The sequence below is a fragment of the Fusarium coffeatum genome (assembly GCF_003316985.1).
Source record: "Fusarium coffeatum strain FIESC_28 chromosome Unknown BRIP53273_contig_215, whole genome shotgun sequence".
Lineage (NCBI taxonomy): Eukaryota > Fungi > Ascomycota > Sordariomycetes > Hypocreales > Nectriaceae > Fusarium > Fusarium coffeatum.
This window is the reverse complement of record NW_022158008.1, coordinates 109,039-129,814: the sequence shown is the minus strand read 5'-3', so window position 1 is coordinate 129,814 and position 20,776 is coordinate 109,039. Positions and strand designations below refer to the sequence as shown.

Sequence of the window (20,776 nt, the reverse complement as noted above, 5' to 3'; positions counted from 1 at the left end):
ATTTCCATAGCTAAGTTACTGAATATGAACGGAGGAGAGGAGGATGTTTGAGAAAAGTGATATCTGCCAACAGATATCACAAAAACACAAAAAAACTGTTATCATGGACTGGCCGACCTTGATGAGTTGGCTTGTCCGCGCCTTTGCTTCTTGTCTTTTCTTGTCTGATACCCGGAATGGAGATAATTAATACCTAATAATACAACTGCTGCGTGTTGAATAAACCTGTTGCCGTTTGTGAACTTGCTTGAGCTCAGTGAAATGTGTTCTTTTTTCCAATCTGTGCTATATATCTTGTTGCAACCAAAAGCGTCGCCTTTTCAACTATTTTCATTCTTAATGGTGCCGGACAAGGCATAGAAACTTCGCCTTGCTCTCATGAAGCCCGAATGGTATAATGCTGTACAGGTTGAGCGAATGGCATATAATGTGAAGTTTGTTCACGCTCCTTGGAGAATCTTACGTGTTTGGTAACTTGATATGTAATATTGTTGACAAAGGATCGGTCTTGTCCAAATATATGCACATGACAGCTGTAACTATCTTGACCATAGATCATTGTATACAGAAGGTAAGCCAGATATAACACCGGTCCATGTCTTGTCCGGAAATATCAGTCAACCAGCATCTACCAGCCTAGCAACGCCGGTATATTTATCCTCTATCGTATTTCGTGAGAATGCTCAGAGTATAATCCCTCTCCAAAAATGTTTTTGAACCCCATGTAACTCGCCCCGAGAAGTACTCACTCTTACTCGAGGGCCCAAACAGAAATGTCGCTATCATATTTTACAGTCAAATAATCTCGCGGGCTCGCCATCCCGCAAACCATCCAAGGTCTCTTTCCCCCTTTAAAAACGCCAAAACGGATATGAAGCAGATGCTACGTATAGCCGAATAATAGAATAAAATGTTGTATGTGGTAGTCAAGATATTATATCGGAAGGGCAGACCGTGCCTAGCCACGAGTGTCGAAAGATTCGTTAAGTTCGTTAGGCCAAGAGAATCATGGCCAGGGTATCAGGTGAGTCGATCGGTGAGACAAGCTATCTACAGCATCAAGCAGACACTGAAAGGTTTTTGTATTTGCCAACAAGCTCCTCGATTTTTGGCAGAAGCTCAGGGATCCGGAAAGGCTTGGAAATGACATCGTCCTGGCGCGAGATAGTTAGTAAGACGTATACATAGGATTCTCAATAACAACTTACAATTCCTGCAGCCTTTGCACTCTCGATCTGTTCCGGTCGAGCATAAGCCGTTACTGCAATAATTGGGATATGTTGCACAATCGTTCCCTCTCGTTCTAACTCCCGAATTCTTCGGGCGCAAGTCATTCCGTCCATGACAGGCATTTCCAAATCCATCAAAATGACCGAGATATCAACGCCTTCGGTTTCCTTTCCTGCCCAAAATCTTGATCGCTCGAGAGTCTGTAAAGCTTCTTTGCCGTGATTGGCAACAAAGGTATTGTTGCCACAGTTCCGCAACTGTCGTTGAAGAACCTTCTGATTCACGATGTTGTCTTCCACAATCAATACGTCGAACAGCTGGTTTGTTTCTTCGTTTGTTGTCGTCGCAGTTTTGGAGAGTTGACGGGTAAGCTCAGGCTTTTGTGGAATGCCTGGAGCGTGTGATTTTCGAGCGATCTTGAATGGCGTAACCTCTTCGAAGTCAGGAGGAGGGGTTAGAGAACGACGACACTTGATGTAGAAGCTGAAGCTGCTGCCGATATCACGTCGAGATGTAACGCCGATCTGACCGCCCTGCATCTCAGTTAAGATACGAGAGATGAACAGGCCTAGTCCTGAACCGCCATATTGAACATGTGTTCGTGGTGTCGCCTGTTGGAATCGTTGGAAGAGAAGCTTCATTTCTTCTTCGATCAACCCCGGACCGGTATCCTCAACGGTACAGTGAATGTTAATTTCCTCACCATGTCCCCACTCGTCTGTGTTGTTGATGTCGGTGACCGAAGCACGTTGATGATCAACTTGATCAAAATAAGTAATGCCCTTTCTGGTTACCTCAGATACATGCTTTGAAGCGCTGAGGCTGACAGAAATAGCTCTCTTCTCACGACCCTGCGTGAACTTGATGGCATTTGTCATCAAATTAATCAGAACCTGTCGTAATCTTGACGGATCAAGCTTCACCCACTTGATACCGTAATGATCGAAGCTCTGGTCCACATTGAATTCGAATTCAATATCATGAGCCACCAGTTCTGACTCAAACATCTTCAAGGCTCGTTGCACAACCCTAACAGGCTGTTCATCAATAGGCGTAACAGCCAATAGGTTAGAGTCCAATTTGGACAATGTCAGAATGTCGTCAACAATGCGCTTCTGATGGCTTGCGCAAAGGTTGATGGTGTTGGCAGCATCGAGACAACCGTCCAACAAATTTTCTACATCGGCTTTGATGGTGTGCGAGTCGAAAACCGTGATGTTGTTGGCAATCTGGTCGGCACATTGCAAAATTGCAGAAAGAGGATTGCGCATCTCGTGACTCGTGATATCGATAAAATTCTCCTGTTGACGCTTCATTTCGACTGCTTCTTCACGTCGTTCATTCTGTACCTTCTCTGCCCACTTTTGAGATGAGATATCGGTGATACAACCAAAAATCAGCTTGAGGTTGCCTTCTTGATTCTTTTCCGGATAGGCGCTCATGAGAACCCATGTGTCGATCGTGTTTCCGTCGCTTTGTTGACTGCACTTAAATCGGAATTCCACAGAAATGGTCACCTTTTCCCTAAGTAGCTTGTCCCAAGCCTCCTCCAACGCCGGCCGGTCCTCGTCTCGAACACTGTCCATCCAAGTATCCACCGAGTCTTCGGATCTGGAGTGCCTGGAGATCTGCCACCACATGTCGTTGCAATAGTTGATTTTACCTGCAAAATTGGCAATGAACATACCCACAGGAGCGAATTCAGCCATTCTGGTGAATCTGTACTCGCTCTCCACGGCTTCTTGTGTACGCAGGTAAAGTTGCATCGAAAGTTCTTGTCGGTCCAGCGCAGCAAGGCGAGCAGCTCTCTGGCCGCGTTTAATTTCTTCTTCGAATAGGACCACGGACGCCATTGACGTGGCGAGTTGACGGGACAAAAGGTGAATGAATAGCTTATAATCGTCATCGTAAGGTCGGCGAGGGTTGACACCCATGACGATGAATCCAATGACAGATTCGCCTGTGGTAGTTGGAATAACCGGGAATATCACAAGCGTTTTGGAGGGATCGCCGAAACCTCTCCAGTGAAGACCGTCGATCAAATGCATGGGAAGAGTGCCGTCTTCTTCAGAGAGGACAATTGGGACACCGCCCGCAGCCATGGACTGGCGCATATAGGGTGCAAAGCCATCGTCGGATTGCCGCATATCGAGGTGCGTAAGTGCTCCTTGGTGATTTTCTGGAGCACCGAGACTTCCTTCGAGGACTAATTGAGGTGAGTGAATCAAACTGCCAGAATGTAACGACGAAACCTCGCTCTCAGTATCCTCCCTCGCTGAATAAATCAAGGCAAAGGGCACATCGAACTCGTTGAATTCCAGTCCCTTTTGTACCTGAGGCCAGAAGCCCGAAACAGTAGTGGCTGCAGCTGTTCTCTCGCCAATCTCACGAAGCATGAGCATTCTTCTCTCATTGACCCGTCTGCGAGTGTTTTCGAAAGCAGGGTTGTAAAGTCCCATAATTTCACCGTTGCCGTCTACAAGGGGAACGATAGACCAGGAGAAGAATGCTTCCTCCAAAAATCCATGTCGGTTAATGAAAAGTTGATTTTCATGCTTCATTGTCGCTTGACCAGATTCAAGCGCGCTCTTAAACACAGGCTTGATTTCATCCCAAATCTCCGACCAAGCATCCATATAGCAAGCTCCCATCAGTTTGGGGTGTTTTTGACCAGCTAGGTCCAGATAAGCTTCGTTGTAGATGATCACAAACTGGGGGCCCCAGTACATGGCAGCGGGGTGTGGGCTGCCCATGATGAGATTAGACATGGATCTGAGGTCCGCGGGCCAATCCTCGATGGGTCCCAGAGGAGTCGCCGCCCAATCTACAGATCGGGCAAACTTAATGTGAGGAGGAAGTGAATCCGACACGGGTATTCTTGTCCAGTCGAATATCGATCTTGGTGCGGGCTGCGATTGGAAGACCTGATTTGTGAAATCGTCGGGATGTAATCTTGGTTCACCTCCCTCCATAACTGCATCAACATCGGGATTCCGTGTATCAAAATTAGTATCAAGAGGTTCGGCGTCACCAAAATAGTCAGGCGCATCAACGAGCTCGGCGTCAGGGGTGACTGGCATCCGCGGCGATTGTCCGACACTCCGCGTTTCTGAAGCAACCGTCTCATCGATAAGTGGTAGCGTGGAATTGGGCCTAGGAGTAGAAAAGCTGGCATGAGCGCTGACGAAGCGAAACCTTCGTCGTAATGTTGAAAGCGTCCATGTGATACCAGCATAAAAGTGAGTCGATGAGCCATCGGTCGATCCACGGCTTTTGAGCGGTGTCATAATCCATGACTTGAAGCGGCCAAAATCAGTTTCTGTGCTTGTATCCTCCTTGTCCACGGACAGGTACTGAAGCACTTCATGTGCCCCACGTAAAGAAGCATTGTAGTATAGGATGTGTAAACCAGCACGACCAGTATTGGCAGAGTTATCCAGGTCTATCAGAAACGTAGGCCTCTCGTCCTGCTCCAGGAATTCAATTACTCCCACACCTTGCAGCATCTGTAGCCCTGGAGGCAGACTGCGACTATCTGGAGTTGCAGTATGAGCTGGGACATCCATTGAAGAGCCCCAGCTGCCAGGAGTGCTTTCTGATCTACCAGGAGTGACAGAGTTTACACTTGCACGGGGCAACTTCAACGTTGTCACTCCGCCAGCCGGGTCCTCTCGCATACGTGAAAGCATAGAAACAGCAGGATCTGTCGCGGGAAAGCTAGCCGGACGATGGACATGCCTCGCCGGCGTGTGGGAGAAAAAGAGGGGTGAGAGGGGGCCTTGTTGCTTTCCACGTGCTGAAGGATCAAGATTGGCAGTTTTGTTAGGAAGTTCGACTTTGCGAGGTGGCGATGCCCCGGTGCGGGCTTTCTTGATGGGTGACGGGTGCATGACGGGTTCACCTCTTGTCGGGGCGGAGGGACGCTTCGCCGGAATTGGGGTCTGTGGGAGTCCTCGCGTGAATGCGCTAGGACCTCGCGGACTACCGGCCGTAGATAAACTCGACTGGTGAATAGCGCCGGTAGTCGAAGCTGTCGAGAAAGAGTTGACCAAGTCGGGCGAGGGCACGATGGAGGCCAAGTTGGGTAGGTTAAGGTCCTGCCGCCATGCTGGTACTTCTGAGGTTCGACGATAGTCGTTGGTGGTCCTGCCAGATGCTGCAACTCTGTCGTAAGCCCTTCCAACAGCGTTGTTCGCAGCAGCAAAAAGTGAGGCGCTGGTATTAAGCTCAGTGTTAGTAGTGTTGCTTGTGGCTGTAGTTGAAGTCGCAAATGTGGGTACCTCAGCCGAAGTAGAGGTAGAAGCAAAATAGTGATGTGGATGATTTTGATGACGCTGCTGCTGTTGATTTTTCTTTTGACCCTCCTCTTCCTGGTTGACAGAGTCTGCGTTAGGACGATTCGAAGAGGCAGAAGGAGATGAGGGAGAATTGAAACTAGAAAGCTGCTGCATGAAGGCGCCTGGAGAAGAGGACGGAATCGAAGCCCCGGAGGGACTGCGAGTCCTTGGCACCTAGTGGCTTTGGGCCTTGCGCAGCGGCCAGCAAGAGATCGAGATGCGACCTGGTTGAGGGGCGTGCCCGTGAGGTCGGGTGTGCGTAGCGCTGTACCGTATGCGTGGGAGACAGCGGGTGGTTGGCTGAATGAATGTGACCTGACTGTAACTTGTGCCCGTACTGTACCGTACCGTAAGTGGGGAGACGGAGCAGCGCAGCGCAGCAGCAGCAACGATAGCAACAGACCTGACAGTCCTGTGCTGGTTTTCTTTGGGTCGTCTGTCGGCCAGGTACCCTCTGCACGGCGCAGTTTACCAAGCCAGGTAAGTGTGAATATCCGTACAGTACAGTGAATGGTGAGAACGCCGCTGCGATGTCAGGTCGAAGGGGAGGGGAAAGAAATGTGACGGGGATCGAAATGGGCTATGGGATCAGAGGATGGAAATGGACACGGATGTGTTGCAGGGGGATTCGCAGCTAAAAGGTCGGCTGCACGGCGCTGTACGGACAGAATTCTAATATCGTCCGGGGGATGCTCCAGGGCACTTTCAGGCAGGGCAGGGCAGGACGTGACTCAGATGGGACGGGATGGATGCAGAACAACACATGTATATCTTTTGTTTGCTTTGACCGATCCAAATCAAGGGGAACAAAAGAAACCAATAGCGGAGAGGAACCCGAATAATTAAGTAAATTGACGGAAGCATTCGACCTTGTGGACTTGACGGAAACCGTTCAAGGTTTCGGAGTGGCGGACTCGGGTTCAAAAAAGGACGGGTCCTGGCATGAGATTTAAGGTAGGTAGCGTTGCGGCTTTCGAGTACCGGGGAAAAGAGCCGTATGTGATTGATTATGGAGCCCTGAAGTAGATAGTCGATAAAGAGAAGGCCATTGACGTCTTTATCAGCCGAGGACGAGGGCCTAGAAGGGATATTAGAATGGAGAGGTCATGTCTCAACGCCAGCAAGTCTCTACATACACGCAGATCAGAGGGTTGAAGAGAAGAGGTCTAATGCAGCAAGGTAAAGGTGGCAATAACTGAGATAAGTACTGCTTGTTAGTCTGTAGAGCTTAGGTAGGTAGTAGATATGGAGAGGAACTCCTCCGCATTTGTTTCTGGACGGATGATGGATAAGAAGAAGAAATGGTAAACGGAATTGGATGTCAAATGTCGTTCGTTGATTCAAATCAACCAACACAGCACGAGACTGACTGACTTGGATTAGGGGACTAGCCACTATTGATAATGACAAAAGGGGGAATTGAATCTATGACAGACATGTCTAGCCTAGAGGTAGAAAAGATCAACGTTGATCTCCTAATGCATCTTGAATTCAGCTTCAGCTAGGGCAGGCAGAGAGAATCAGTAAGCACAGGTACAGGTAACAACAGCGCAACACGCACAATACAACGCAGTACAGCACAGCACAGCCCAACAGCACATCAGAGCAAAGCAAAGCAAAGCAAAGCAAACTAAACTCATGGGCTTTCATAGAAACTGATGAACCGGGGTTCATGCTGGGGGTTATGGAGATTAGGACGGGGAACTGGCGTGCGGCGGCTTGCAAGTGGATGTCTTTTGGCTTGGCACCAAATAACCTACCCGCTTTCGAGGTCTAGGTCTTGAACTCTGCAGGGGAGTTGGACAGGGGTTCTGACCACTTTACAGTCGAGTACAGAGTACCTGCAGACCGGGTTCTAACCCGACGAAAACTCATGATTGTGGTGCTGATATCAACAGAATAGGTACCTAAGACTAATACGCGGGAAAGGAAAGAACCTAAGAAGGAAGGAACACTGGTGGTTACAGCACCCGGAAGGTTCTACAGAACAGCACCTTCTCCAAATCGAAACTTCGGTGGACATGCGCCAAGCTCGCCAAAACACCTCCAACTACGAATTTGGTTCTGAAGCTCTCCCTCCCTAAATAATCCGCGATCTGAACTGTCTCCACATTGGGTATGCGACCGGCCTCTTTTCTGGCACACAGAAACAGAATAAACCAAACAGATATCAGACCGGCCCTGGTCCGTCCCGCTCAAGACCGCCTTCGACCACTCACAAAAAAGACAAGGGCAGTCGAACAAGCTTTTGACTTTTGGTAAATCTTGGCTGCTACTGGTTCAGCTTCACCAGACGCAGGCCTTTCTTTTCCTGTTCTGTCGATCCTCGTCGTATCGTATCGAATAGATCCCGACTCTACTTGTTCTCGCGTGATTCGTACCTCGTCGTCGGGTTTTATCGAGATGGGACGCATTGATTGCAGAGAAGCGGATGGATAGACGTGCTTTACACCAGAAAATGCACGATGCCTTCAAAGATCCCTGTTTATTATAAACATCAACGGCGGCGGAACCATCGGTGCAACCTCTCGGCACCAATATTAGTGACCTTGGCTGCTTCGGCTGTCATTATAGGGTCATTCAATACGATGCAAGGATGCTGGTTCTTTCACTCCTTTCAATCCCACAGACTATATCAGACTGGAGGCTTTTGTGTTCTCATTTCACTTATTGAATGACTTGTCGCAAGAGTCAAACAGAACAGCCTCAAAAAAGGACCCTGAGGGACGCTGCAATGGCATTGGTAAAACCTGTCTTTGAGGCTGACAGGGGGTGGGGTGTTGGAGCAAAACGAAACTACCGAGGCACGCATTTCTTATTGCCGCAGTTTGTAACCTAACCTCTAGCTCAAGGTACGCATATGTCAAGAAAGGGGAATCCGTAAAGAGAAGATAACGGAAGTCCAGCCCAAGCTTCGAGGACGCGAGTGTCATCAACTAATTAAGAGAGCAGCTAAAAAGAACCAGAAAAAAGAGCGAGACAAAAAAAAGTTCCCGATCTAAAGCAATGAACGACGGGCAAAATGGTTGTGGAACGGATGCGTGGAACTCACTCTCCCACATCAAGAAATACCCATGACGATCGGCGAGGTCTAGAACGGTCTGTTTTACCACGCTTTGAGCCTTGAGAGCTTTCAAAAGGGCCCCATCTTGTCGCACGTCCTCAGTTGAACCCCCCTGTCAGAGATCCAACTTGTTCACAAGCGTCTTCAGAGAACACGGTCTCGAAGTCTGACCCCTGGTTCTTGGCTGCAAGAGAGTCTGACCTTGAATTTTGGCTTCAGAAAACGTCCATGAATTGAGCCTCCGAACGATTGGTGATATTGAACTTAAAGCCGAAGCGGGAACTTTTTACCATCTGGTATCCACGAAGTACGTAATGTTGAATCTGCTTCATCATCCGTCACTAATAGAGTTCGTTCGGCCGACATGGTGTCTTTCGTGCAGAATAATTGTCCGATCTATAGCTCAAGCTCAGACTGGACTTGGAGCTGGAGCCCCCACGGCTTTAACGGACAGAACAGAACACATGAAGCGCCCAGAACTTCCCAATTCCGAAGCGGTGTGGATCCTGTCGCTTGGTGATTGTGGTGAGACCACTGACTGGACTGGACTGCTTAAAATACAGTCATCAATCAATTCTTCTGACGGGTCGTTCCCGTTCAGCCACTCCGTTGATGCCGTGACGGCGGAGCTTCCACCGCACCAAGTGGTGATGTGACGTTGTGGCTGGTTCAAGTGCATTCTTTACCTTTCGCTGAGTTTGGTTTTTTTTTTCACGTTCGTGATTTCGCTTAGTCACCGACTCTTGGCATTCATGAGAGCTGTGAGGGAGCTGGGTCTCCTCCGTCGTTCGTTTGAGTACTGGAAGTATGCGAGCTGCAACAAGTGTTAAGGGTCTCGTTCAGGCCAACAACGGTGATTTTTCATGAACTTTTGATCGCAGGCAATTTCTTCTGATCTGTTCTCATGGCCAGGAAATTGGTGAGATATGTAGAGGTCTCAATGCATCCCAAACCAAACTTGAGAACACTGAGGACAACTGGGAATACCCTCACTCAGAAAAAAAAGAAAAGAAACAAGAGGTCCAGAAGCCTGGATTGACAAAATATATCAAGCCGAGATATTCCAAGTACAACTCTTGACTTTACGGTTGTGCAAGAACGTCATTGCTGCTACAGTTAGCCGCCAGATGACCATTTCACATTTGATGACTGAGGCAGGATCCTCATTATACAACATCTTAGTGCAGCTGTTTGACCTTCCTCATGGTTCAATTCACGGCTGATGGTTGTATGTTGAATATCACAACTGATGCCATTTCTGCTATCACTCGACTGATAAACAGTAGCAGGCGGCTAAAACTTAACAAGACTGGCCATGAACCAACATATGGATACAATGCAAAAATCGGTTCAAGCCGTACTTCCGGACGGGAAGATCACATCGGATTCGAATCTGCGAGCACTTGAAGGCAAAAGATGGCGGCTTAAATCCCTGCTGTGAAAGCAACCCGGACTCTGGAGGCACATCTTCAACTATACAACTCGCATTTTGATTGGCCAGTCAGACTCATGAGGTTGCAGTTCCAACCTCGTGCCCAGCCAATCGGGCCCTCTGGTCAGCATCGCGCATCTCACCATATTCCACCCGGGCGCTTAACAGAGGAGACGAGTGGTGATGGCCAAGCAACTCTGCAACACCATTGGCTACGCTTTAGATGCTGGTAGTGATTGGCATACTGAGTGTCACTGCAGACGCCCGCCTCTCGCCTTTTGGTTGCCGCTCACAGGCCCTTTTCACACGGCATCACACTTATTGCAGTGGTAAGAGCGGTTTTCTTCACAGGCCATGAGCCTCTCACAGCTGGGGAAACCCTTGCGGCCCCCTCACTAGTTTACTGTATTCGTATGCGGTTCCCTCTTCAGCCGATCCGTCGCACTTTCGCTGGCCGCCTTGAAGGCCCTTAAACGGCTGCCCACCCCCGACCTGGCCACCTGAACGGCTTCTTTTCATCTTCAACTGAAATCTAAAGCTGCAGGCCAGCCATAGCGAGGAACAAACTTGAAGAGCTTCAACTACTCATAAGGCTCTGCAACGATATCGCATGTGTAACCAACTATAGCTGCTCCGCTAGCAGCCAACGACGAACGAAACAACAGTCAGCCACCTGAACAAGATCAGATATACAACATCGACAAGATGAAGCTTCCCATTTTCGGCCGCTCATCTCAGGAGCACATGGATAAACCAGCAAAGTCACGGACGTATAAAATTCTCTTTCGAAAATGGCCCCGTCCAGCGAGGCTAGCAACTTGGTGGTTGATGGTTCTTGAGTTGCTCGGAGTTGTGCCCGCCCTGGTCATCTTTGGCATCTCTCAACCTGATCTCTACCGAAGCGATATGTGGAGGATTGGTTGGGAGCATGATCCTCCGCTCAATTCAAACCCTGCCATGATTCTTTACGCATATGCCAACCATCGACCTCTGCCCAAGGTTGCCCTGGTCTGGACAAGAACGTAAGTTGCCTTGAAAGGCCATCACATGAATACTGTATAACATGAACAAGGTTTACCGACTTCAATGTGGCCATCTCGGTCATCTCGCTCTTCTTCCTTCTCGGCAAGCTCACAGCTTTTATCATGAGATGCTGGTACCCGATCTTTGCCACTTTCATCAACGTGAGCTTGGTCGCTCTCTACACTGTCAGCACCTACGGAACTATCGGACCCGACTTTGCCGACCCACGATATCCTGCACCCGTAGCCTGGTACTACCGTATTGGGTGCGACATCTCAAAGCGTTATGGAAAGTACAGCAGCTGCATGATTGCCAAATACTCACTTGTGGTGTGTGTATACATGCTGTAAGTTGCACTTTAAGTAGATGAAATGGAACTGTACTGACAACTGTGTAGCGTTGTTTATCTATGCAACCTCGGCTTCTCAATCTACGCCCTGCTTCCTAATAAGATTAACGATATTTCTGACGATGATGAAGAAGAAGAGGGATCCACGACTTCGGAGCCGAAAGAGAGAGGTGTCTGGGAAATGCACAATATGAAGACAGCTGATGCTCAAGCGATGCCATACACTCCCCGAACACAAGCGTTCCACACTTTGGATCGCCAGCTGCCACTACGGGCACAACAGACCAGATACAGATGAACGAATATTGAGGGATAATGACTGGAAAATGTCTATGGCTGGACTACTATCCTTAATTAGCATGTGGTGTTTGGAGTTTGGGATGATATGGAATACCAAGAAACAATCTTTGAGGCCCAATGAGGCACAACTTTCATACTGTTATATACTATTTATCTATCTAGCTTGAAAAGACAAGCATTTTCTAAAATGTATCAAAAAGATGTCTCTAAGTTTCAGGATAACGGACACAATGGGCCCCAGGCTGCTCTACATTATAGTTAAACGGCCATCCCACTTACAAGCCAAGGGTTTGGATAAGTTCTCATGATCTATTCTTATGATGCTCTTATTCTTTATTAAATGATAAACTAAGCTTTATTATATCCTTATCCCTATGACTGAAGAGGCTTACCCATGCCTCCATATGTAATCATCTTTGTAATCTGGTACTCACTGGTACCGTACAGAGATCCCTCACGACCGAAACCACTCTCCTTAACACCACCGAAGGGCGCAGCAGCATCGGAGATGAGGCCAGTATTGACACCAACCATACCCACCTCCAGAGACTCAGCGATACGGTGCACACGCTCGAGATCGCGAGAGAAGAAGTAACCTGCCAGTCCGACCTCGGAGTTGTTGGCCATCTTGACGACCTCCTCTTCTGTCTCGAAGGGGAAGAGACCAGCGACGGGTCCAAATGTCTCTTGAGAGGCCATGTCCATCTCGGGAGTCATGTCGCGGATGACGGTAGGGGCGTAGAAGTTGGAGCCAAGATCGTTGAGTCGCTTGCCGCCAATGGTAATCTTTCCACCCTTCTTCTCAGCGTCCTTTACATGAGCCTCGACCTTGTCAATCGCCTTATCGTGAATCAGAGGTCCATGTGTGACACCCTGGTCGAAACCGTTTCCTACGCTGAAAGACTTGACCTTCTCGGTGAACTTGGACACGAACTCATCATAGATACCGCGCTGGACATAGATTCGGTTAGCACAGACACAAGTCTGGCCTGAAGATCGGAACTTGGAGGCGATAGCTCCGGCCACGGCAGCATCGACGTCGGCATCATCAAAGACAATGAAAGGAGCATTGCCGCCAAGCTCCATAGAGAGCTTCTTGAGAGTACCAGCTGACTGCTTCATGAGAAGCTTGCCAACTCCGGTAGAACCGGTGAAAGAGACCTTGCGGATGGTGGGGTCAGAAGTAAGAAGCTCGCCCAGCTCAGGAGTGTTTTCGTGAGAAGTCACAACGTTTACGACACCCTTGGGGATCCCTGCGCGGTGAGCGAGTTCGGCGAGGGCTAGTGACGTAAAGGGTGTCTCGGCGGGAGCCTTTGCGACAACTGTACATCCTGCGGCCATGGCAGGTCCGATCTTTCGGGTGATCATGGCAGCGGGAAAGTTCCATCTAGAGAGGTCAGCATCTAACTTCAAGTAAGAGGCAGGCCGTCTTACGGTGTGATCAGACCACAAACTCCAACAGGTTCCTTGATAGTCCAGACACGGTTTCCGGGCACCGAACTGGGGATTGTATCGCCGTATACTCGTGGAGCCTCCTCGCTAAACCACTCGAGGAAGTTGGCAGCATAAGTTGTCTCGCCCTTAGCATCAGCAATGGGCTTTCCATTCTCCCATGTAATAATTTTTGCGATATCCTCCGCGTTGGCGGTCATTTCGTCGTACCAGGCGCGCAGAAGCTTAGAGCGCTCACGGCCTGTCTTATTGCGGAAGGAAGGGAAGGCATCGGCGGCTGCGCGAATGGCTAATTGAGCGTCTTTGGAATCGAACTCAGGGCAGGTACCAATGAGATCGCCGGTGGAGGGATCTGCAGTTGTTAGTATGTGATGATACAAAGAGGTAGCGATTGAAGCGCACCATTTACTTTGAATGTCTTGCCCGACTTGGCCTTGACCCATTCGCCGTTGACGTAACAGACATCCTGCTTGAGAAGAGAGGGATCTTTGAGCTGGAGATTGTTAGTCTGTGTTCAACTAAATCAATTGTGAGCAGTCAGTTACTTGCCTTTGGAGGAGAAGCGTTGGATGATTTTCGCGTAATCATCAAGGTAATAGCTGGGGACTGTCGCAGCGCACCTCGCGCCGAGGGAGCAACAAGACGTTGAAGTAGAGCCATCTTGACTATCTACCTAACTGCCAATTGAGATTTTTGCAGTCAATTAATTCGAGATATCAGCAGTCAAGAAGGCCAGGCTATAATTATTGACTGTTGATGAAAGGAAATGTAATGACAATCAAGTTGGTTTAGTGATGGCGGGGTGACGTCTTGTTAAAGCTACCCGCCCGGTTCAGAGCTTGTGTGGGGTAACTCCCGGAGCCGGCATCTCTAATCTCGACACCAAAATCGGCTCCGGCAGAACCGGTAACGAGAGGCACGGCCTGTTACTGCCAGTCACCGAGAAATTCTTTTACAATGAGTCAGTATATCACATCTTTTTGCCCTTGCTACCGTTTATTAGCTTCCAGGAGTTTTGACACCGGCAATCGCTCAAGGTTTCCCCATATTTTAATGATTGACCGGGCCGTTCATATCGACAAAATAGGCAAGTATTCGCGAAAGATAAGTTACCATATGAAAATGTAGTAAGAGCGCAATTATGTTCTCCATGCCATAATTATTAGATCCTGCGTGCATATAGTTGTTAGGATACTGGAGAACTTGGCCGTCAGAAACTCAAGAGATGAGATATGTCTCCCGTGCGCAGCAGATCGGTTGAAGCCAGTAAAAGTATCTCGACGAACACATCTTCTTTTTCGACTCTGTAAGAAGTCTCTGAAACTAGCTTAAACTACGAGTTACTTGATTAGTTACTTTTGTTATCATGGCTGAACTCTGAAAGATGTCGGGCAAGTCCATCATGCTCCGTAGCATCAATCGTCAACTCAGCCTGAGGACTGACAGTGACAGCGGCAAGGTTTCCGGGGTTTTAGCTTTTCATATTACTTGTTTATAGTAATTGGCAGTTGTTTCAGTGATATCTCAATCGGTGAGCGCGTGGTGGTGCTTCGGACCTCCCGGGGCACAGAGCGTATATTCCACAACAAACAACACCATCTTAACCAGGTCGTGTGGTGTAGTGGTTATCACATCTGCTTTACATTCCTATGTAATTCGCAGCAGGCCGCAGGTTCGAACCCTGCCACGATCAGAGACGTGTATGATGTGGTGTTGTCTTGATGAAAGCATTCATATCATCCTTTTTGGCCACGTTGCTGAGTCTGCGGGGTACACCAACAGGGTGGTGTAGTAAGACTAATTGTGGGGGCCAAATGCATATGAATGTCGAATACAGTTACATAGAGCAGCTCAGAGTTATGACAAGAGCCAAAGTCTGAACTTGATTGGTTTGGGCTGTGGGCTGTTGTCCAACGATGAGTTGCTGAAGTCAACTGGACAACTTGAGTGGATAGCCATGTAGCAATAGACTGAACATCTTCCTCTTCGCCTCTTTTTTTTTTTAATTTTTTTTAGAGAAGAATAAAAATGTTACTGATCGCATGATCTACTAATATGAACTTCAATGCCATTGTATTCTTCCATCTGCTTCTGTGCTGATGATATGTTTGGAACACCTCCACTTACACTCTTGTCCTAGAATAGTATGTCTTATCTTATCACTAGCAGAACCCACCATCGAACTGACGTCGTGCAGGAATTTCGATCTTGACCAAGACCTGCGAAATACCCGAAACTGCTGTATCTGCCACACATTCTTTACAATGTCACTCTCACGAGCCAATGCACCTCTAAGGACCTGTCTGCGCCAGCTGGTGCGCTCAGAGGGGTATGTCCCGTCAAACATTGCTTCACTACGACCTCACTAAAATCATGCAATTGATCAACTGACAGTCAACTAGACCAGCTCCTCTCCGCTCGATAGCCGCCAGCCCTCGCGCATTCAGCACATCTCCCTCGCTTCTTAAGAAGCGAAAGATCACGGCGCCTGCAAACAGCCCCAACACTGCCAATGCGAAGGCGGCTGCGGGGTCTATGAACAAGGCTGAGTATGACACCGCAAAGGTGCCTATGCCTGACCCAGAGGATCCTCTCGACTTTACAGCTGTTATTGCTGCGTACCAACCCATCGATGCACACTTCAAGACTCAGCTGGCGGGTATGATTCATGGTGGACGATTTAACCCTACAAACTTGGGTTCACTACCCGTGGCTGTCAAGGATGAGGAGGGTGCCGATGCTACGTTTCCCCTCAGAGAGCTTGCTCAGGTTGTTCCTCGATCTGGCCGAGCCATTTCACTACTGGTCAACGATAAGGAATATATCAAGCCCATTATGTCAGCGGTTCAATCGAGCAAGGAATTCAACCAACAGCCTCAGCGATCAGAGGACAATGAGCTCGAGCTTCTTCTCAAGGTAGAGCTAGAACGCAAGGACGATGTCGAGCGACGAATCAAGGAGGCTGTTCAGCAGTGGAAGGACCGCATCCGCAATGCTCGATCACGACACGAAAAGACCCTCAAGGACTGGAAGAAGTCAGGCACCGTTCTCCCTGACATCGTCAAGAAGGCCGAGAAGGAGCTGCAAAAGGTGCAGGACAAGAAGATGAAGGAGATTGACCAGGAAGAGGCACAGACAATTCGTCAACTATAGATGCACAGACTGGGGTTGTAGGATAGATGCAGAATATTTGTAGTATTACATATCGTGACAAGTGTACACTGATCCTAAGATCTAATACAGATTTCTTTTAAGCGCGAGCCTTTCCACCTTTACCACCAGCTGCGCCCTTCTTTTCCAGAAGCGACGTCAACTTTGTCTGGAACGAGTTGACGTCGTTGGTAGAGTACGTCTCAGATCGGAGATGCCATGAGCGAGACACTCCAATGGGGTCTGATGCGAACTTAGGGGTCTCGTGCTGACCCTGGATAGCTCGCTGTGTGATGACCTGACGAATAGACTCCTCAGTGTCGGTGATGATGGGACCGGTAGACTCCTTGCCTTCGGCCTTGAGTTTCTCTTGGAGGTGCTCCTCAGCGGCCTTTTTAGCCTCTGGGTCGGCGAAGAAGCGAATACCACTGGATTCGATCTCGGAGGCGTAGTATCTAGCCTGGAAGGCATGTGGCGCACCGACGTGGTCTGCTGTGCCGAGGACGCTTAGGTTCTGGAGAACGGTGGCTGACTTTCCGGAGATAGTGCTTGGTGCAGCAGGGGCGAATTCGTTGATAGATTCAATTGTGAGGGATGGTCTGTACTCGGAGCGCATGCCGAATCGAATGCTGTCGTCGAACGACTGCTCATCGGGGTCCAGTTGGTTGAACTCGTTTCGGTCCCTGTTTCTATCCTTGTTTTCTTCATCGTCCCTTCGACCACCGGTTCTTCCTCCTCGGCCACCGCGTCCACCACGCCCACGGCCACCACCACCACCACCGCGGCCTCTACCGACAAAACCGCCTCGGCCTCTTGTCATGGGCGACCCAGTGCGAACAGGCGAGGATGAGCGATCTCCAGCTGAAGATCCTCCCCTGCCAGCGAATCCGCCTCGTCCACGAAGACCGCCACGAAGACCACCACGACCCCTCAGACCGCCCCGGCCACGCATAGGCAAATTCTTTATATCAAGGACCTTGGGACCACCAGCCTGAGCTGGACGGGCGGGACGAGCGGCCGGCTTCGGGGCGCTGGGACCATCGGCAGCCTGGATCTGTGAAGTCGAGAATTGGCGGGCATAGTTTCGGAGAGCATCCGAGGCCTGCTCGAGCTCTGGCCTTGTCCGGCTGCACACCGAACGGAAGGCGTGGCGTTGCATTTTGGCGGTGGTTGTCTGATGTGGTGAAGCTGATTGTCGGTAGTTTAGATGATCAATTTTCGACACCAAGAATTCGTGACTAAGCAGAGACACCCCGCATTGGCCAATCACAACTCTTGGCAGCATCTACACATGAGTTCACCATTTACCATGAAAGAAACAAGTCATGAGGAGAGAGTATATAAACAAGAAACAAATTACTAGAAATTGCTTGTAATTAATTCCTGTTGCTATGCACAAAAACCAAGATCCCAGATCTTGCTATAAACCCATGAATAACTCTATAGGATTGTACCCTTCCAATCCTCCCATCAATCAATCGACCGTTTACAAAGTGCGCCAAGCATAGGCCAATCGTTCCCAAACTCCAAAGCGTATACACAGCGGCGCTGTTCTGGGCCTTGCGCGCCGTTCAGCCATCTCAGGCTGTATGTTCAGGACAGTTACGTCCGTCACTCGGAGCAGAGACCATGACCTTTTACGGCTGTCACACCGTGATACTTGGCCACCGCGTGTTGAATGTACTTGTTCTTAGTACGAGGCCACGTGTGTAGACCTTATTCATACTCTAATTAGAGTTGATCTGTTTGTTTTGCGCTGTTTGTTCTGCTCAAAGATGACAGCATTTTCCGGGTTGCCCTCGAAGTGCCGTCGTTGGTGTAAATGAATGTTTCGTAATGGAGAAAGCTGGCATAAAAAGTCGGATACGTATTTGCGATATGTACATCATTACATGCTCTGAGGCTGGATCATGGCGGGCTGTGAAAAGTTAGTAGAAGCTCAGACAAGGATTAACTTTGTGACATACTGGACTGTTGAGCATATGCTGGCGCTTGTTTCGGCTCTTCTTGATATGGCTCTTGAGAGCGCTCGAGTCGAGAGGCTTAAGCAGCTCAAAGCTACAGAGCAACTCGGCTGATACCGACATAACGGCGCCCCAGTTATCAAACTCACCGCAGTACTAAGCGCGTTAGCCGTTGATCGGGGTAATCCGGGAGGGAATGACTTACATTGGGGGCACTGAAGACTGTCACCAAAACCCTATCGTTGAAGAATTCATAGCCATCCTCAACCACCATGTGTGCTCGACAGATAAGATCAAAATCGTGTACTGCCAAAAACTCCGTAATAACCCGTTTACCAAAACAATAACTAACGCCTCTTTCATTTGCTTCCCAATCTTGCTCCATGTCTGCGGGGTCTGACCAAAGAAGATCGTTGAGCAGTCCATAATCGGGGACATCAGTAGGTCGAGCAATGTTTCGGATGTCGTCCATATGAACTAGCGCTGGTGACAATCCTCCGTGAACACAGAAGATCTTGCCGGCGACGATCGCGGCAATAGGAAGAGTGTTAAAGCAGTCAATAAACGTCTTCCAGATTTTGACATTGCACCTTCGCTTGCATTCATCGTAAAAGCCGTAAACTCGTGTGACGTTGGCGCATTCGTGGTTTCCTCGGAGGAGGAAAAAGTTCTCGGGGAACTTGAGCTTGTAGCAGAGGAGCAGCAGGATAGTCTCGAGCGACTGCTTTCCTCGATCAACGTAGTCGCCAAGGAAAAGGTAGTTTGAGTTGGGAGGGAATCCACACATCTCGAACATCCGGATAACATCGGTGTACTGTCCGTGGACATCACCCACAACCTTGACAGGCGCATCCAACTCCAACAAAGCGGGCTGCGACAAGAAAACTTCTCGTGCTCTCTGGCAGATAGCAACAATTTCAGCGTTCTTGAGACAGACGCTCTTAGTAACCTTTCCAGCGTAGCCCGCATCCAAGAGTCTCTTAATGAAGTCGTCGAGATCGATATCCTTAATTTCAGACATGGCGACGTTGGAGTTGCCCTCAACCTTGGACTCATCAGACGGACTAGCGTTGACTGGGTTGATGGTGTTCTCGCGCTTAACCAGAATCGACTGTCCTGGAGCTTGCATGTGCGCATTGGCTCCAGCATTGACAGAGGGAGGCTGATCCGAAACGTGATCGACCTCTCCCGATGCTTGCGCGGCACTAACATCGTGGTTACCGCCTTTGGTGTTACCGTGGACGGGAGAAGGAGGAGGCTGGTCCTCCCCGACGGCGGAATCTGCAACGGCCGATTCGGATGCTGACATGTCTGTTCCGGCGGTGTTGAGGGGAGGGAGCTCGCTACGGCTCAATCGGGACGAGCTTGAACGTCCATGCCTACTGGAACGTCTTTCCTCGCTCTTAGATTCGGTCGGATTTTCGCCGTTGGACAAAACCCTTGAGTTCCTAGGGCTGTCCGACTTGCTGCTGCTGCGGATCTTGGATCCTAGGGAACGGAACGAACGAGAGGATTCCTTGGTGTCAGACCGACTAAAAGACGGGTAAGACTGAAGAGGTCCATCAGGCCCGGCAGAGCCCTTGGAGCCAGATCCGCCTTGGCTGGAGTTGTTGTTTCCCATGGTATTTGTTGCCCTCGACTATGACCAACGGACGACTCAAATTCAGGCTCGGTTGGTTGTTGGTTGGTAAGAGGCGGGCGGACAGGCGATGGGGTCCGATGATTCGTAACAATTCTTGGCGTCGACGCAGGTGAGATATCGCCGAGCGGTTAGGTCAAGGGAGGTGTTACGGAGGGTGAAAAAAGCGATCGAGGGTTAGGAAGAAGGAGGAGCGGCTTTGACTCCTTGATGCGTCCGTTTTGGGCAGTTTGACAAGATGCTTCTATCCGAAGCACTACTGTAGATAGTTACTTTTTTGTTGTAATCTTCAAGATGGTGTTGAAGTGAGTCGGCGGGTGGGTTTTGCGGCGGTGATGACGTCGTGGGGAGGTCCGTTAACGCCGGGATGAGGCCGGAGAGGATAGAAAGCGCGAACCGAAAGAAGATCGGAGATAGCGCTGAATGATCAAAGACCGAGTCGGAGGATCTAGAGATGGTCCACGTTAGGGTGACTCACTTTCTGAGAATGAGATAGAAGGTGAGTGAAGAGAGTGAGAGTGAGTGGGTGCAGAAGTTGCGGCGCATACAGCAGTAGATACCGTAAGTGGGAAAAAATAACCACAGTGTGGAGGATGAGAGATGGAGAGTAGAGTAGTAGAGTCAGAAGAGTTAGGTAGACATACAAACAAAACAAACAAAAAAAGAATTGTCGGGTATAATGGAGGTAATTGAGTAGCTGTTGTTTAGGTCGAGACTAACAACAAAAGCAACTATGATAAGACTGAAAAGTCAGATTGCCAAGGCGTTTTAAGGGCAAAACGTTGAGCGTCGGGGCGTTGGCGCAAGATGGTATCGGTATCGGTAACGGTATAGGT

General features: G+C 49.2%; 6 protein-coding genes across 6 annotated transcripts; 2 read left to right on the top strand and 4 right to left on the bottom strand.

The window, feature by feature from the left end:
• Window positions 1–1,058: 1,058 nt before the first annotated feature.
• On the bottom strand, window positions 1,059–5,681 carry FIESC28_08855 (uncharacterized protein; the record flags this gene model as incomplete). The annotated part of the gene is made up of 2 exons (XM_031162992.1): window positions 1,059–1,154; window positions 1,209–5,681. The coding sequence occupies 2 exons, from the start codon at window positions 5,679–5,681 to the stop codon at window positions 1,059–1,061; spliced, it is 4,569 nt and encodes a 1,522-aa protein (XP_031012974.1).
• Window positions 5,682–10,768: 5,087 nt separating this feature from the next.
• On the top strand, window positions 10,769–11,733 carry FIESC28_08854 (uncharacterized protein; the record flags this gene model as incomplete). Its single annotated transcript, XM_031162991.1, has 3 exons — window positions 10,769–11,085; window positions 11,136–11,432; window positions 11,484–11,733. 3 exons carry the CDS (start codon window positions 10,769–10,771, stop codon window positions 11,731–11,733), a joined length of 864 nt encoding a protein of 287 aa, XP_031012973.1.
• Window positions 11,734–12,107: 374 nt separating this feature from the next.
• Window positions 12,108–13,847, bottom strand: FIESC28_08853 (uncharacterized protein; the record flags this gene model as incomplete). Its single annotated transcript, XM_031162990.1, has 4 exons — window positions 12,108–13,122; window positions 13,170–13,539; window positions 13,590–13,673; window positions 13,733–13,847. The coding sequence occupies 4 exons, from the start codon at window positions 13,845–13,847 to the stop codon at window positions 12,108–12,110; spliced, it is 1,584 nt and encodes a 527-aa protein (XP_031012972.1).
• A 1,604-nt stretch (window positions 13,848–15,451) lies between these two features.
• On the top strand, window positions 15,452–16,340 carry FIESC28_08852 (uncharacterized protein; the record flags this gene model as incomplete). Its single annotated transcript, XM_031162989.1, has 2 exons — window positions 15,452–15,516; window positions 15,590–16,340. 2 exons carry the CDS (start codon window positions 15,452–15,454, stop codon window positions 16,338–16,340), a joined length of 816 nt encoding a protein of 271 aa, XP_031012971.1.
• A 97-nt stretch (window positions 16,341–16,437) lies between these two features.
• Window positions 16,438–17,496, bottom strand: FIESC28_08851 (uncharacterized protein; the record flags this gene model as incomplete). Its single annotated transcript, XM_031162988.1, has 1 exon — window positions 16,438–17,496. One exon carries the CDS (start codon window positions 17,494–17,496, stop codon window positions 16,438–16,440), a length of 1,059 nt encoding a protein of 352 aa, XP_031012970.1.
• A 729-nt stretch (window positions 17,497–18,225) lies between these two features.
• FIESC28_08850 (uncharacterized protein) lies at window positions 18,226–19,922 on the bottom strand (the record flags this gene model as incomplete). Its single annotated transcript, XM_031162987.1, has 3 exons — window positions 18,226–18,255; window positions 18,305–18,457; window positions 18,507–19,922. The coding sequence occupies 3 exons, from the start codon at window positions 19,920–19,922 to the stop codon at window positions 18,226–18,228; spliced, it is 1,599 nt and encodes a 532-aa protein (XP_031012969.1).
• Window positions 19,923–20,776: the final 854 nt, after the last annotated feature.